At 37.4% G+C, this 17779-nt stretch overlaps 1 protein-coding gene across 2 annotated transcripts in view; it reads left to right on the top strand.

Moving 5' to 3' along the window:
- The first annotated feature begins 1712 nt into the window (after positions 1-1712).
- The window catches only part of LOC124282603 (platelet-activating factor acetylhydrolase-like), a 47453-nt gene continuing 31386 nt past the window's right edge, over positions 1713-17779 (top strand). Inside the window, exons 1-3 of one of the 2 annotated variants that reach the window (XM_046718625.1) lie at positions 1713-2019; positions 9983-10097; positions 12046-12211. In XM_046718625.1, the coding sequence (XP_046574581.1) occupies positions 1846-2019; positions 9983-10097; positions 12046-12211 (455 nt within the window). In that variant the 5' untranslated portion in view covers positions 1713-1845. Of the gene's footprint in view, positions 2020-9982; positions 10098-12045; positions 12212-17779 lie in introns of those variants that run through there. The other variant, XM_046718624.1, reaches the window with a different exon arrangement.

Genomic DNA, 17779 nt, shown 5'->3' with positions numbered 1-17779 from the left:
CTCCCATCAAAACTTCGTATCTGGTTAACAAACATTAAGAACTTCTGATTATAGATTACCCATTGAAACGGGACGATGGTTTAATATTAATCTAGAAAACAGAACATGTACAATTTGTAAAAATAATGTTATTTGTGACGAATATTTTATCATGTTCATGATCACATCTTAATGTTGAACGTAAGAAGATACTTCCTCTTATTGTTGCAATAATCCACACATGGACAAATTTATCTCGAAATGAACTTATGAAATCAGATTATACCCCACACCTATTGAAACTATCACTGTTTGCTAAAACTGTTCTTAGTCATTTCTAAACCAATATTTCCACTCATATGTTACTGCATTATAAACGATTGTATGTTCTCTATATCATTCTGTATGATTTACGAGAATAAAAGTCTGTTCTGTTCACAAACACACGCACATAAATGTGGTTTTCACACAGAGTATAAACCTACAATAACTACAGGCACCCTCATATCAGAAAAAAACAGTTGCTGCTCCTCCAAGTCCTTAAACCAGGACTGACATTCTTTGATCACTGATCTTTCATCTCCGCGCGTCATATTCCCTGGACTGACTGACTGACTGACTGACTGAGTTTGGTTTTACGCCGCTTTTAGCAATATTCCAGCTACATCACGGCGGGGGACACCAGAAATGGGCTTCACACATTGTACCCATGTGGGGATTCGAACCCGGGTCTTCGGCATGACGAGCCAACGCTTTAACCACTAGGCTACCCCACCGCCCCGATATTTCCTGGAACTATCTTTACAGTTTTAAACATTACTAAAAACATTGCTCTTCAGAAAAGTCTATGAAACATCTTTATCAAATTCTTTGCGTAAATTTAGTGAATTATAACGTTTTGTAATCATAATAATCAGTTTCGTTTTTGTAGCTTCTAGCACAGAGCATTTGACACGTGTATGGAATTGTGCCATATAAGTAATCATCATCATCATCATCATCATCATCATCATCAGTAGTAGTATAACCAGGCAACCAATTTACAGATTGCGTGACATAACAGACACAAAATGGGATATCGGAAAACATTTAAAAACACTTTAAAAGACAAATGTCATTCACTTATAATTTGTAAAACGGTTATGTTTCCTAAAACATTTTTCAACAAGTAGCTACGAATGAAAACAATCAACTGCTAAAATCTCGATGCATGTGCGTCGTTCTGTGGAAAATAGGCATTTTACTGAAAATATTAGAACAACGTTAACTTTAGAGCCCGTCTAACTTTGGTTTATTATAATAATATCTTTTCATTCTTGAAGGGTGTGTCTGCAATTCTGAATGTTACGACCAATAACCAAATATTGAATTATTTGGTTAAATATACAGGATATTTGTGTACACGACTGAGAGCTCATATGTTATGTTTTTCCCATATAAGCCTATTGCATTTTATCGACTTCAGCTTTGATACGCATTTCTCTGCGGGCTGGAAACGATTTTTCTACCATGATTAGCATTCCTGCTCAGATTTCCTTTCAATCGATCTTGTTACTTCACACCCGGCAATAATAAAATAGCAATGTCGCAATACCATGAAACACGTCTCGGGGGACTGTCCTCAAGGTAAGTTCAGGTTGTAGAGGTTAATCGCTGCACTTTCCTTTCAAGGTGAAGGTTGCCGGCTCCGGAATGTGAAGGCCGCCCCCGCACGGTGGGTCAGAGTTGAGCGACTTTGGAAACAGTGTTGTGTTTTGGCCGGTGGAGTAACGAGACAGTTCCCGCGAGTGTGTCGTGGATGACGGAGGCGACTTGTCGGGCCAGGTGAGAGGGAATCCACCATTCTCACCTCGTCAATGGTTAGATATGGAAGGAAAATCCTCACATAGGATGGAAGAAAACGGTAGAAGGAAAGTTCGACGACACTTGCCTCCGGGAAGAGGTCCGTACACTGTGGGGACTGTGGATTTAATGTGTGGACACACTGAAAATGGATCTTTCTTTAGGTTATTTTACCCAACAAACGACACTGACATATACGTAAGTAAACTGGTTTAGCGACACCTTTCCTATCCGCATGTTTTGTCAAAGTAACCAAAATCTCAGCGTACGCAATTCGCGTTATAACGGGGAACTGAGGTATACATTTCATAGAACCCGTTAGACTGCAGTCAGCTGTCTTCACTGACAGGCTCAGAGTAAGCCCGTCCGGAAAAACGATACGGTGCAGGTTTATAGCCAGGAAGACCAGCCATTTCAATAATTTTATTGGCATATGAAAGGAATGTTTTCAGTTGAACAAGTGCAGGCTATGGATGACAGACGAAGCTCGGTGCTTGTTCAACTTTCACAGATCAAGCATCTTGGTGGGAAAATATCTACTTATGATAAGGCCCAGCTTCCGATAGATATGCGTATGTGATTGGTACCGTCAAACGCGGGTGTGGTCAACACAGAAACTGTCGGACTGTGGAACGTTGAACTTGAAAACTAGATTTGACGCCCAAGTTACAAACTTTATCAAAACGTTACTATAGAGGGAAACCCCTGCAGATCCGGGTTAGAATTGATCTTCAGTAACCCATACTTGTCGTAGAGGCGACTAATGGGATGGGGTGGTCATGCAGGCTCGATACATGTCATTGGTTCCAAATTGCGCATGCTGCTCATGCTGTTGATCACTGGATTGTCTGGTCCAGACTCGATTATTTACATCCCGCCGCCATATAGCTGGGATATTGCTGAGTGCTGCGTAAAACAACAAATCAACCTCTATCAAATACTTCACCTTCGAATAACAATTTCCTTTTTTAGCTAAAATAAACAAAAGGGATGGGGTCGGGGTGTTTGCCAAAAATGGTCCTACGACCTTTTCCCACCCCATCTACCCCTTAAATATATGAACAGACCCTTCCACATGCACATAAGTAATGAAAACAGATAAACAATAAAATGGCAATTAACTTGAGGAAGGTATGTAAACATGTATCATGCTGTAAACCTCTCAGTTTGCTGATTGTATCAATGTAGGTGCCCATAGTGATGCTCTCATTTTACCTAGTAGACTAATGCTCAGTCCCTGAATCTATATAATGTTGACAGTAACAAATGAATCCATTTAATTGAAAGGAGCCCTAGTGAGTTGAGAGATTTAGACTGGAAACTGAATCTAGACTTGCTTCATTTTGGGGCTTAAGCATCGAGGGAGGGCTGGACAGAAGGGAAAATAATGTGGTTCAGGGACTGTGAGACAGACTAATATGTAAGAGGACATCATATCTCAAGTGTGTAGATCAATGCTCATGATGATTGTCTGGTCCAGATTTCATTATGTACTAACTGCTGTCATATTACTGAGAGTGTGACATTAAACTACAAATATTACAAGCATGTAGTGGATATCCCTTAATGCTGAACAAGTTTTACTCATTGGAGACTTAAATGTACTAGTAAATTAGACTGACATGTCAATGGAGTTATTTATTCCCAGGGTATGGAATGGAGTGACATTAAAGCCCATTCATAATTCATATTCAATCACTCATTTTAACCCTAACGGCATTGGGTGAGGTCATATCAAGGACGAAGTGAAATGAGGTTTTATGTCAAGTTGAAGATAATTGCATTTACATGGCGATGTGTGTTTCTTTGTGGTGAGCTTGTTACTTTCAAAGACAATTTTAAGTTTTATGGTGAAATCCAACAGAGATAACTGACAGTTTTAACCTGGATATTTCACTAGGATACCATATACAGACTCTGACAAAGAATGAAATATGTTTACTCAAATATGTTTTTGCCTGGAATTCATACATCTTTGTACCATCAGATTGTTACTTTTAGACATTTGTAATCAAGCAAAGGTATATAATAGTAACAGCTCATTTCTGATGACAGTGTGGAAGTCTGTGATATAGGACTGGAGTTTGGAACTTTGTGAGAAGTAAATTTAACATTGTTGCAACAATGTACTAATATGTGTAGTTGTGCAGATTTATATTCAGTACAGAAGTTGCATTAGTTTTTCATACTTTACTTTTTAACACATACTTGTTAACACTTTGTCCACATTGTTAATGCAATGTTAACAGCAGCTCTCTGTAACAAGTGGCTTGTTAATTTTGTGGACAACTAACTATTGACCTTAAAGAGAGCTGCAATGCACTGACTGTGTATTTGTAAGCAGGACGACCAGTTAAGAAATAACATTAGGCTGCAATAATATGCCCAGATTGAATGGATTGTTTTTTACCGAACAATATATGTTGTTCATGGTATTTTATCTCCTGTCACAGGACATTTTAGTGATATAAATGAATATTCAGGAAGTAAACCACAATTCAGTCTCAAGGGGTAGTATGGTTCATAAATATTGATGAAGTTTTCTTTCAAAGTCTTGTTTTCCAGTTGACTAAGATTGTTACTATTATCACAGGAGACAAGTATTCGCTGTTGGCAGAAAACCTATCATATAAGTATGACTGTAAACGTGATGTTTTCATGAATAGATTCAGCACTGTCCATAAATAAGAACATATCTTTTAAATATGACAGAACAATAATCATTACCAGAACAGTGATTTTGTGCTCACATCTGAACATTTTCAAAATGGAGTGGGTGGTAACTGCAGCAGCTCCATGCAATAGGCCTGGGTGTGGTACCATGGAGATCGTGACGCCCCCAAGTGTTTCACATCGAGGTTCACTACAAGCATTGTGCTGGTGTGTGGGGGTGGCAACTCTAGCCATTTACCCGTCATCAAATTCTTGAATTTGTTTTTTATGATAACAGAAGAATTTTGTCAGCAACACATGTCTGGTTATAATGTTGGAAACTCCATGAAAAGAGAAGAATAAGAAAATGGTCAAAAGGAAATGGAACATCTCATGGCGTTGAACTAACAGTGCCATAGCTTGTGTCTGTAGAACAATCACATTTCTCAGTTGTACATAGAAATCTGATTGTATGAGGTTACCAGCAGTTAATTACTCTCTTTTTCAGATTCTTGGTTTGTTGTTAAACAGTTGTAAATCTGACATTGACAGTGTTAATTATATAATATATCAGTTTACTAAAGCTTTTAACTATAACATAATGTTACAATGTAAAACCATGTCTGTTATCCCTATGACAAATATGCAAATAGATAACAGTAAATAACACTATTTTCATTGGTGCATGTGAACACCCAGATGAATCCTGTCAATATCTATCCATCAGATTTTAAATTTTTAAATTTTAAATTTTGAAGAATATGTGGGCCATCCAGATCACTAATAGCAAACTTTCCTTTGTGAGTACCTGTAGTGCCCTTTTATGTTTTTATTGAATTATGTATGGAAGCATGTTCCGGCACAATCTAGCAACACATGTATGCTTGAAGTATGTGAACCTCACCTGTGAAGCTACCCAGGTGAACAAATGAAGCTGATAACGAGGTGACTAATTAAGTTCTTTGTACTGTTGATGTGTCGCTAGGCACTGACTGAGATGGAACATTAACCTTTGAATGGGAAACATTCGGAAAATGGTACTGAGACGTCACGCTTGCTCTTTCTTCATTACATTGCATTGATGTGGACAAAGGGAGGATAGAAGCCAGAGTGTAAACGAGTTGATGAGTAATCAACAATTAGTACCTGTCATGTGTCATATTGATTTAGTTATTTCATAGTGAAGCTGGTAGTCAATAAAGGTCACATCTGGAGTATTGGGATTCAGTTCAAGACATGTAATTAAGGTGGGACTGCTCTTGGGTGTTCTAATGCCCTTGTTCAGTGTAGGTCTAGGTATTGTCTTGAGGTAATAATCATGATAATTATCTGTTAAAATTACCAAACATGACATTTTTGCTGTAAAAAACACCTGCACCAATAAATTTCTATTAGCCAACTTTTGGACCAAAAAAGTCTCCAAAACACCCTTTGCTATGACAAAGTGAGTGAGTGAGTGAGTATTGCTTAACGCTGCATCAGCAATTTTGCAGCCATCCGCTGCAAGAAAATATCTTTCGGTTTACAATACACTGAATAAAAGTCATGTTGAAAATCACTAAAATATCAGTCAAGTATCACATCCCCCCCAAAAAAATATCTCTGATATAAGAATCTATATTTATTCATACAGTTTGATTTCTTTTAAATATGCTAAAACCAAGTAGTTGGAAACATTACTGAAAAGTTGACATAAAGTAGGAACATCATCGGGATTTACAGGACGCGAATTCCTGTGTCCTATATACATAAAAATTGACAATGGACGAGACAAAATTTATTAGCGCATCCACAGGGATGCTAAGAAGTCCAAATACTTTTGTAAACATTCCAAGTTATCGCTGAGTTTGCTACTAGCTGGGTTATGGTATCATTTGCAGTTTAATTACTGTAACCATTAATGTGTTGATCATGATACACAATACAATAACAGTATTACTAATAATATTTAAGTGTCTGGGACCCCATTTTGTTGTCCAGGAACCGACAGAAGAACACTGAAAATTATAAGCATATAATGGATAACAAAATTTATTAGCGCATCCATTCATCAAGTTATCGCTGAGTTTGCTACTAGCAGGGTTATTGTATCATTTGTCTGTAACCATTAATGTGTTGATCATGATACACAATACAAAACAGTATTAATACATTGTAATAATATTTATGTGTCTGGGACCCCCATTTTGTTGTCCAGGAACCCTGAAAATTATAAGCATGAGTCCCAGGGACCCTCAAATACAGGACTGAAGGTAAATTCCTGCATCATCATCAAAATGTTGTCTCATATGTGAAACATCAACACATTCAAGCAACATGTGCTTGCAGATATTAATGGGCCTATGGCAAGGGGTGCTAGTATGACCAAATATTGACATAGTTTGTTACAGAACCCATCAGAGCATGGGGGATATATATCGTGAAGGAGGGCACACACAAAAATTAGTTTTATGAATGTTTGAACTAACTTTGTTCATTTCAACATCATCACTTAAAACAAATTTAACTTTGAGTGGTCATAGTAAGCACATTCACATTTATAGTCCTTTCATCATACAGGGCCCTTATTATAGCAAATACTGTAGTAGTGTTTTCGCAGTTTGAATCAAATTTCCTGGGACTGCCATTTGCTGAGTATAGTTCCAATCTGGCTGCTATATCTGTGTGAAGGTTTCTTCACTAAGGTACCTCTGTCAGGGTACACATGTAAAGGTCTCCATTAAAAGTACAACTGCATAGGTTAATCAAGTCTGTGTAATAAAAAGATATTTAAAAAAATATAAACTAAATTCAGTAATTACAAGCAAATGCTGAGAAAATCATAGTATTGATACACAGTCTTTTATTAATAACTGCTTAATTATTATGAACTGAAATATTTAAACAAAGTCAAAATTTCTATGATTCTGATGATTCCATTCTGCTCTTAATGACCTCAGATGTCCAACAGCTGCGGTTAACTCTTCTATCCCAGTGAATTAGAATCACATGTCAGGTGTTAAATCACTGATATACAACACATGGATTTCTACTTCTGTAGACCTTCATTATATAACACCCTAAGTTATATTTAAGATCAAAGTGATGTTTCATAGGGCAATTATGGCGGCTTTCATATCCAGTTCAGTTATCAGCTCTGTTAAACCCTTTGAAGATACACACCAAGTTGTCAGTCCAGCAAGTGTTATGAACGTCATATTCTTGGTAAATTGGTTGTACATTTCCGTAATCAACTACATAGCTACTTGTCAGGAAGCTGCTGGGTCGGTATGACAGTTTATACCACCCTTCCTCATTATAAGGCTAACCAAACCCTCCGAGCCCAATTTGGTGCCAACATTGCTATGATCATGTCGCAGGGTTTAGTGACTTTGTATGATGTAATTAATAATTTAGCTGTCAATTAGAAACTAATTAAGAGCATGACGAACATGATGTTATAAGACATCTCAGAGAAGCATGCCCCAAGGCTCTAATGTTTATTTGCGCCAGGGTTCTGTATGTTCATTCTATCATATTTATTGGCAGTTAATGCTCTGGGGGGAAAGTTTGTTTGATAATTTTGCACTTAGTTCAGTTTTATTACTTTAAAATATATTGAGAGTTATAATAATATTTCTCTTTTCAATTTTAAACCATTAGCTTTGTCATATTGTACATTAAAAATAGGGTGGAGGATTTTAAATATTTCATGTTTTAACATTGCGAATAATGTTATTGCAATAAATGCTGTTAAAAAACTGTTTTCTGTATGTTGGACGCTTGAGTATAATACACATCCTATTCTTATATTTCAGAGAAAGGTGCTATTTTATATATTATGCACTGTGAAAAGATTCTTCCAGATGAAAGATTAGGAGATAACAAACTAGGACAATAAAAAAAATGTGAATTTTGAGATGAAAGAATACTAGACATGATAATTCATGAAAATGTCTTTCTCGTGTTGAAAAAATAAATAATCTGTGTTTGTCTCTGTGTATCATGTGGCCCTTCACACAGCTGTGTTTTGGGAGAACGTGTGTTCATTATGCACAAGAAAATATGGAGATATATGAGACAGTACTCGGAGGAGATACGTATAGTGATAATTTACTGTTATTCTCTAGACAAAGAATTGACTAAGCAACATTTTTGTCACTTTGTTATAGCGCTCAATGGAGTTCCCAAATACATGCATGAGAGATGAATGTTTTGTTGGTTTGTTTGCACTTAGCCATATTCCACGTATAAATTATGACAACAGTGAGCATCTATGCAGTTTGGATATGATGACATGTGTCATTACCAAGTCAGTGAGCACTGCCACCCGATCCCCTCTCTTCTCATGTCAATGGGATAGCCTGGTTGTGAAAGCGTTAATACACCCTTAAAATAAGGAAAGACCTGGGTTCAATTCCCAACATTGGTACAATGTTTTAAGCTTATTTCTGATGTCGCCTGCCGTGATATTGCTGGAATATTGCTTAAAGCGGTGTAAAACCTCACTCACTCTCATGACAAGCATGGGTTGCTGAAGACCAGTTCTACCCCGCACCTACACATACACACGCATGCACGTCGTCATATGAGCGAAATATTCTCCAGCGCGACGTTAAACCCAATTTCACCTCACCTCACCTCTTCACGAGTCAAATGTTTAGTCACAGTGAGCGATGCCTTCATTCTATGCTCACAGTAATGATGCATTTTTGCCTGACTGCTGTCTTTCAGTTTATTGAAATAATGATTCATGCATGTATTGCATTATGGAACATAATATATTCTATATGTTCTGTCAATAGTAATTTGTTTTGAACCTAAATAAATGTCCCTAACATTTTCAACAACTGAGTAGTCCTTTTATAGAAACCCGTGAAAATCTGGCTTAGAATTGGTCTTTAGTAACCCATGCTTGTCGTAAGAGGCGACTGATGGGATCAGGTGGTCAGGCTCGCTGACTTGGTTGACACATGTCATCGTATACCAATTGTATAGATCGATGCTCATGCTGTTGATCACAGGATTGTCTGGTCCTTTTATAGAAGCACCTGGTCCTGAATGGTTACTCTTGTTGTAATCACAGGAATCAGCCCCTAATTTCTGAAGTTACTAATTTGACTTATCACTTTTGTAAACATGACAGTTTTGGAAAACTCTATATACAGTATTTTTCAAATGTATTGTGATACATATTCATCATTGTTTCAAATCATGGCAGGTCTGTATAGCGATAACAAAGTATGACATTCTAGATGACAATCATTTCACGATCGGTTCAATCACCCTTATTGGCCGTCTTTACGGGTTGTGGTAACAAAATTGGAATTTTGCTGATCACAGCAAAAGAAATGATTTTAATTGACTCAAATGTTTGGAAATTTTAGACAGGTTATGCATCTTTCACAGTGATATATGACTTGTGATGGTTGTTTTCAGTCATGTCAGTAGCAGGACTCAGTATCTCATTCTGTGATCTTATTTGGCATGTGATTTGTATCAATAGAAAACTTTTCTGCTTTTCCTCCAGAAACGAGATAGACAGTGGCCATTATGGATACCTCGGCGCCAGTATGGAATTGGCTACATGTACTTTCTCGGAAGAAATCCAAAAATATTTGGAAAACTGTTCAATTGGTTAGGAGGTGAGTGGAATTTTAATGTCTTTTTTGCAATTTTCTCCTCTTGTCAACACAACTGAAAAATCCCAACTTTTGTCCTAGACATTGGTGTGTGAGTGAGTATGGTTTTATGCTGCTTTTAGCAATATTCCAGCAATGTCACGGCTGGGGACACCAGAAATGGGCTTCACACATTGGCTAGTCATTAGAGTAAAAGTCACAAGGCTTGATACAGACACATTCTTGGGGTTAGGGGATGTACATCTCTCTAGCAAGACAGTTTCATTTCTCTTTTTGAAATAAGCCATAGTTGAACCAAGGGTCAAAGCTGTTGGTGTAAGTTTAATTCAGGACTTGGGAGAAATCCCACAATGCTTCAGAAGAATGTGAAGGTCATCACCATGTGTTTGTGAATCTTGCCATCACCTCTTTAAGACGGCCCTTGCTGAGAATAAGCTTGAGGATGTTATGTCACAGTCACCTGTTGAGCCAGGTGCTGGGAGCAGAGGGGGTTTTGTTGTACAGCCTGGTGTTCTTTTTGAGTGTTTTGTTGTGTGAGTGAGTGGTTTGGGAGTTTGCACTCTTTGAGTAAAAGGGGAAGAATATCCAAGAGGATATGTAATGATATTTATGTAATTTTTAAAAATATGTTTTTCATAAAGGCACACAGTGATGGCTGTGAGTGAGTGAGTGAGTTTAGGTTTTGTTAGCAATATTCCAGCAACATCACAATGGGAAACTGGAAGTGGACTTCACTTGACAAGTGAATGCCGTGGCCACCAGGCTGTCCCATGATGGCTATGAATGAGAATGTTAGTAATACGGGTCTGATGTATGCTTGCTCTGATGACAGGCAATGTGAATGCTTGCTCTGATGACAGACAATGTGAATGCTTGCTCTGATGACAGACAATGTGAATGCTTGCTCTGACTACAATGTGAATGCTTGTTCTGATGACTACAATGTGAATGCTTGTTCTGATGACAGACAATGTGAATGCTTGTTCTGATGACAGACAATGTGAATGCTTGCTCTGATGACAGACAATGTGAATGCTTGTTCTGATGACAATGTGAATGCTTGTTCTGATGACAGACAATGTGAATGCTTGTTCTGATGACAGACAATGTGAATGCTTGTTCTGATGACAGACAATGTGAATGCTTGCTCTGATGACAGACAATGTGAATGCTTGCTCTGATGACAGACAATGTGAATGCTTGCTCTGATGATAGACAATGTGAATGCTTGTTCTGATGACAATGTGAATGCTTGTTCTGATGACAGACAATGTGAATGCTTGTTCTGATGACAATGTGAATGCTTGTGAATGCTTGTTCTGATGACAATGTGAATGCTTGTTCTGATGACAGACAATGTGAATGCTTGTTCTGATGACAGACAATGTGAATGCTTGTTCTGATGACAGACAATGTGAATGCTTGTTCTGATGACAGACAATGTGAATGCTTGCTCTGATGACAGACAATGTGAATGCTTGTTCTGATGACAGACAATGTGAATGCTTGTTCTGATGACAATGTGAATGCTTGTTCTGATGACAATGTGAATGCTTGTTCTGATGACAGACAATGTGAATGCTTGTTCTGACTACAATGTGAATGCTTGTTCTGATGACAATGTGAATGCTTGCTCTGATGACAGACAATGTGAATGCTTGCTCTGATTACAATGTGAATGCTTGTTCTGATGACAATGTGAATGCTTGTTCTGATGACAGACAATGTGAATGCTTGTTCTGATGACAGACAATGTGAATGCTTGTTCTGATGACAGACAATGTGAATGCTTGTTCTGATGACAGACAATGTGAATGCTTGCTCTGATGACAGACAATGTGAATGCTTTGTTCTGGTATTAAGCAATGCTTAACTAATTTCTGATTACAATGTGAATGTAGATCTAATGACAAGATGTGACTACCATGTCTGATGTGTCTGTTTGTGACAGGTGATGTGTATGTCCCGGCATTGTGGCAGGCTCCGGTGCTGCAAAACGGGAAGAAGTTTCCAGTGATAGTACTGTCCCATGGTTTGGGAGGAAACCGGACCACATACACCACCCTGTGTCTCGAGCTTGCATCTCAGGGCTTCATCATTGCAGCAGTGGAACACAGGTGAGATCCATAGCTGATATACAACTCATTTCCTGGCCCTACTTCTTTCCCAGCCCCGGCCTGCTTCTTTCCTGGTGAGGCCCATTCAGATGCTGCTCTTGGTTTAGGGACCGTTCATAACTTATGGCTAGGGGGGTGATGATGATTTTAAGGGGGTGGGTGGGGGTTGTCACCCATTTTGTTCTTTGCAGCTGGGGGTCAGCAATTTTGTACATAACAATATGTTTAAAATTATGCTTAGAAATTATGGGAATGTGGGGGTCATTGATTTTGTACATGACATGCTGGGGGGTCACTTATTTTGTACATCAAATTTAGGGAGGGGGGGCATTCACATTGTACATGCTTCTCCATAAATCCATAAAAATCATCATCACCCACCTAGCCATAAATTATGAACGGTCCCTTAGTAGCCTCAAAGCTGAATGAGAATTGTAAGCATTTTTTAGTAATGACTGCCCCAGTTCTGTTGGAACTTTGGTAAAATGATATAATCTGAGTGATAATTTGCTTACATCATACCTTGATTCAACATGTTCTAGTCATTTTGGCCCCTTCCAGCAAAAAGCATTTAATGGCTGTCTTTTGGAACACCAACTCCTACCATTACTAGAAAAGGCTGTGATGCTCACATATACTCTATCATGTAGTCTCTGAAATTGTGTTGGAGCTAAAACATAAGTTCTTTGAAGGAACACTAAAGTCTCTTTGAAGATGGGACTAGTATTGGTATCTGGACCTAAAAAGATGATGAGCATAGGCTGGGGCAGGAAAGTGGATGAGTATGGGCTGCTGTTGCTGAAAAGGGAGTCAAAGGAAATGGGGTGATGTTTTCGTTAAATATATACCATCTGGTCGATAAACATGGAAAGAGATAATAACTCACGTGCACAAAGCAGTTTTGATGCTGTGACTATTGTAAGTCTATGTTAAAGGCAGAGCAAGAGGTCTCAGCACTAAAATCTCTTTTTACAGTTGAGCCAGGCTTAACAAAATAAGCAAAACTTACAGTCTAACCTCAGTGTTTATTGATCTACTTGTGACATTGTATCTTGATGTGTTACTCAGTACACTTATTCCCTCCACCCACATCGGATCCCAGCTCACCCATTGGCTTATTTATAGACAGGAAATAGACTATTCTGAACACGGACTGCTCACGCTAACGAGCCATGCATGCAAATATTGGCCCCGAGTATTCGGGTGGTTGAGATCAGACTGTTATATCACAAATACCTTACATCATACATCAAGAAGGCCATAATTACTTAATTAGCTATGTCTACTTTCGTCCTTGATTGAATGTCTTCAAAACGCCAATGTGGGCTGTAAAATAATGATTTGCTCAAGGCGATGTTAGATTTTGCACTGCTTTGTTAAGGAGCGATCTCTGTGTTATGGGAATAGTCACACTTTTCAATAAGATGAACTAAGAGATCTCATTTTCCATAAGATGAACCAGATTGTTTTGATACTTAAGCAATTAGTGTGTAGGGTTATCATTGACAGTAATTACTGAAAGTACTCGAAGACTCTTTGGTGAGTTGTATGATGTCAGCTGAAAAGTTTTTTCTAAAAAAGTCTTTTTCTGACTAAAATTGTCATTGGCTTGTATGTGTACATAAGTAGATGGAATTGAGGAAGTTCTTGAGATATGAAATGAACCATCCTGCTTGTTTCAAAGTGTTATTTCTGGAAATTCCAAGAATAAGAAATGTATTTCTCATAAAGCTAAGCAGAGGACCAAATAAGCTGCGTATCCTGGTAAAATATGCATAGAAAATTTCCAATTACGCATTGAAAAATAATTGTTGCGTACTAATTACGCATTTAAAATGTTAGATACGCAAAAAGTTTAAAACAAATGTGTACGGAATATATTTATAAAAATCGCTTTCGTAATGAAAATGACATCGATTGCTATCAAGTTGTACTGTTAGTATAGGACGAGTGATTTTTTATGAAATCATTTCCATTATATTTAACTTGGTTTTGATTAGGTATGACATAAGGCAGAATATACCTGCTTTGTAAACTTACTCAATGACATAGTACTTAGGTGAGTAATATGACTGAAATACGCACATATTTGAAAGCAGTTGGTAACCCAAAATGAAATACCCACTCAACATTCATAACGCCCATTCCAAAAAAATACAGTGGGTACAGTACCCACATGAGCTAAATCTTATCTTGAGCTCTGAGCTAAGAACAAGTATGTGTTCATGGTAAGCACATGAACAAATATGGGTTTTTATGGTAAGGCCAGTAACATGAAATAGGTGTTTCTGGTAAGACAGTCAATAAGCATGTGTCTTCCAGTAAGGCTCAGGACCATTATTGATGTATCTTGTTTGGCCAAGAACATGCATTTGTGTTTTGAGGTAAGGTCAAGGACAATATGTGGGTCTCTGATTCCTTGATCGACCTTAATTTAGAACCCCCGACCTAACATAAACATCAGTTACAATAACTTAATCAACATCATCACCATGTTTTCTATTACTGGCTTGAATTTGTTGTGTTTCGCCCCAGATAAGCTAGATATAAATAGATAAACTTTAATATAAAAATGGAGAAACCTACCAATCAAAGCTGTTTTGGATGGCCATATATTGCATGAATTAGAACATTTCTTTTGTCTAGTAATAAAAACACTTAACTATTTGGTAGACGCAGAACTACAGATACGTTTTGGGTCAATGAGTTATGTACTCGCTTGTGTTCATCTCAATTGGGTATCCTAATTTTCCTTTGAGTAACCAAATAAATTGTACTCACTTCACTCAAACTCAATTGGGTATTTTACCATTTTCCATTATCTTTTAAAATACAATAAAGTTTAAATGTTAGGTTTTGTTGTTTATATTTGATTTGTAATATGAGAAACATTAAGAAAGACTGCAAGTTGTCAAGTTCATGTCCTGAAATAGAGCCTCTCAGCATACCTCAGTTATTTTATCTATCCACCAGTAGGCAAGCTAAGATTTGACATTTTCATGTGTACGCATGTAAGATCACATTTATTGAGTATTTACCAAAATTCAAGCGTACTTGTACGCAATAGACGTAATAGGAATTGAGTTTTCACATAAATATTTGCATAATTTACGCAGATACGCAGCCTATCTGTACCTCTGTAGAGAGATGATGATTTGACCTGTGACCCTGAAATACCTACGACATGGGTTAAAGAACAGCTGTGTTTTGCCCACTGCCAGGACAGAATAACTACAGTCTCTGGGTGTTCTTTAACCAGTATATTATTGTTTTACATCCTAACTGAACCGGGTCTGGTTAGTGTCTGTTATCTAAAAAACAAATCTCTCCTCCTCCCCAATGATGGTCCCCACATAAATAAACAATGAATTGCTTATCAGCTTCCTTTGATAATGAAGTAGCTTACAGATGTCTTGCATATTTCCCCATTTCCTCCGTGAGACTGTAGTATTTGTACAGGGGAACAAGATGCTGACTCTCTTCTGGGACTCCACTGCACCAGATGCCATTGGGAGGTCTTCCTTCAAGGCAGCTGAAACATGTATCCCAGTACAAGCTGTTGCTTGATAAGATATGTTTGATGTTGATACCTTCTTGGAATGTTTGAGTAAATGCAAGCTCAATTTGTTATTTTTTTCAGGTATTAAAAAATTAATTTAAGATTGAAGGCTGATATTACAAAACTACTTATGGATTAGAGGGAGTGAATCTCAGAAATTGTTTGGATTTTTCACTGCGTGTGAGTGCTTTACTTGCAAGGTACCTTGTTTTCTCAATCCTTAATCCTTAAAACAGATTTCCATTCATCTTGGCCAAATTGATACCTCATTAAATAAATATTAAATTATAGTTTGTTAAGTCATATTTCAGGGTTATGCATTGTATGTTATTCGATCTCGATGTCACAGCTATGAGATTTTTTTAAGAGAGATTACTTTGGAAAATTAATGATAACATATGTTGATGTTGATCATTTCTGGGCATTGAACAAACTATAAAAACAGGTGATATGGAAATACATGGAAAACTGACATATCAGGTATTTAATAACATGACGATATTCTGTTTACTTTGTTGTGCTGTCTTGTTAAGCCTTCGGTGTGATTAGATAGAACCTGCCCATCTCCTCAAACAGTGTTGTAGAAACTGGTTTGCAGTCAGACTGACATAGAAATTTCCATGTTTTAAAAACTCTTTTCTTTTTGGCATAAATGTGAAATGGTGTTTCATGCTTGATTCTGAAACACCTCACCCCCTTTTAACAGATATTGAATTGGTTTACATAACAATACATCATAAGATGGAGAGTGACACGACCAGTTTGTTAATGAGCAGAACCTGCTTGACTGGTTATAGAGTGTAGCATCTGTAGCCATCATAAAGTAGAATGGATAACGAGTTAGATTTCGTGTACTTATGTCACCAGCTTTTATACAGAACTTGCCCTAAAGAGAAGAAAGGTGTCTGAGAGATAGGATGATATCACAGCATGTTCCTGAGTTAGAACTTGTCTTGCTCGTGTTAAGAAACAATGTAATGACTTTGTCAGATGTTGCTGATTTCATGTCATTGTAACCCAGTGACAATGGCTGGTAACAAGAACCGCAGGTTTATCTGTACCAGACTTCAGAAGCATAAAACATAAATATACAAAGGAAACCCAAATATTTATAAACAACATGTGCCGGTACCATGATGGCGTTGAAATATTGCTTGAAGCTTGAAAACACATGGCCAAAATAAACAAATCTTAAGAGGTCTGTCATGTGTATACTACTTAGAAGAAGTTACGAAATCCTAATGGTGTCATATGACTGTAATCAATTTGTCGTATGTAAAAACTGTGATTAAATCTTGTGAGTTGTATGCATGCAGTCATCAACTGCTGACTGTAACAATGACAATGTCAGTTAAGCATCTGCTGTAATGTAAACTGTTTTTCACAGAGTTGATAGTGGAGAATATAAACGGAATCAACATGATTTTGGTTAAAAGACTATTAATTTAACAAAAACTGTTATTGTGACAAACAGCTAAAATTAGAATGAAATGCATGCTAAATGGAAAGGGCATAGAAGTTAACCAGAGTCCTGGAGTTGAACCCGACATATAAATGACATTCAGACATGCACTTGTGTTTATGTTCATTTAATTTATCTGCTACATGCACGCATTCCATGTGGTGAAAGGACTGACATTGATTTCACAGGGAATGTACTAATGGCGTAACCTTGTATGGCTTCCCTGTTATTAGTGTTAACTAGCGCAACTAAATGTTATTTTGATAAAACCTTCTAATGACTGGTAATGCTAAATCAGAGAGCTATTATAGAATGTCATTTAGCTGGTTTATAGTTTGGGGATAAAAGGCCCTATAATTCCCATCTCAATAATACATTTTTCAACAAACCTGGCTGACACGTAGATTATTAATTTTCTTTGTATTTTTTTCTTGAAAATGTATAAATGCATGTAGGAGTGGAAGACTATTTTGTTTTCTCATTCTTTTCAAGATTTGTATTAACAACAACAGGGCTGGTATTCAGGACCTAGATTTTCGAAGCTCTC

Source organism: Haliotis rubra, unplaced genomic scaffold (genome assembly GCF_003918875.1).
Source record: "Haliotis rubra isolate DU_JTF1 unplaced genomic scaffold, ASM391887v1 Scf30, whole genome shotgun sequence".
NCBI lineage: Eukaryota > Metazoa > Mollusca > Gastropoda > Lepetellida > Haliotidae > Haliotis > Haliotis rubra.
This window is presented reverse-complemented; position numbering and strand designations above follow the sequence as displayed.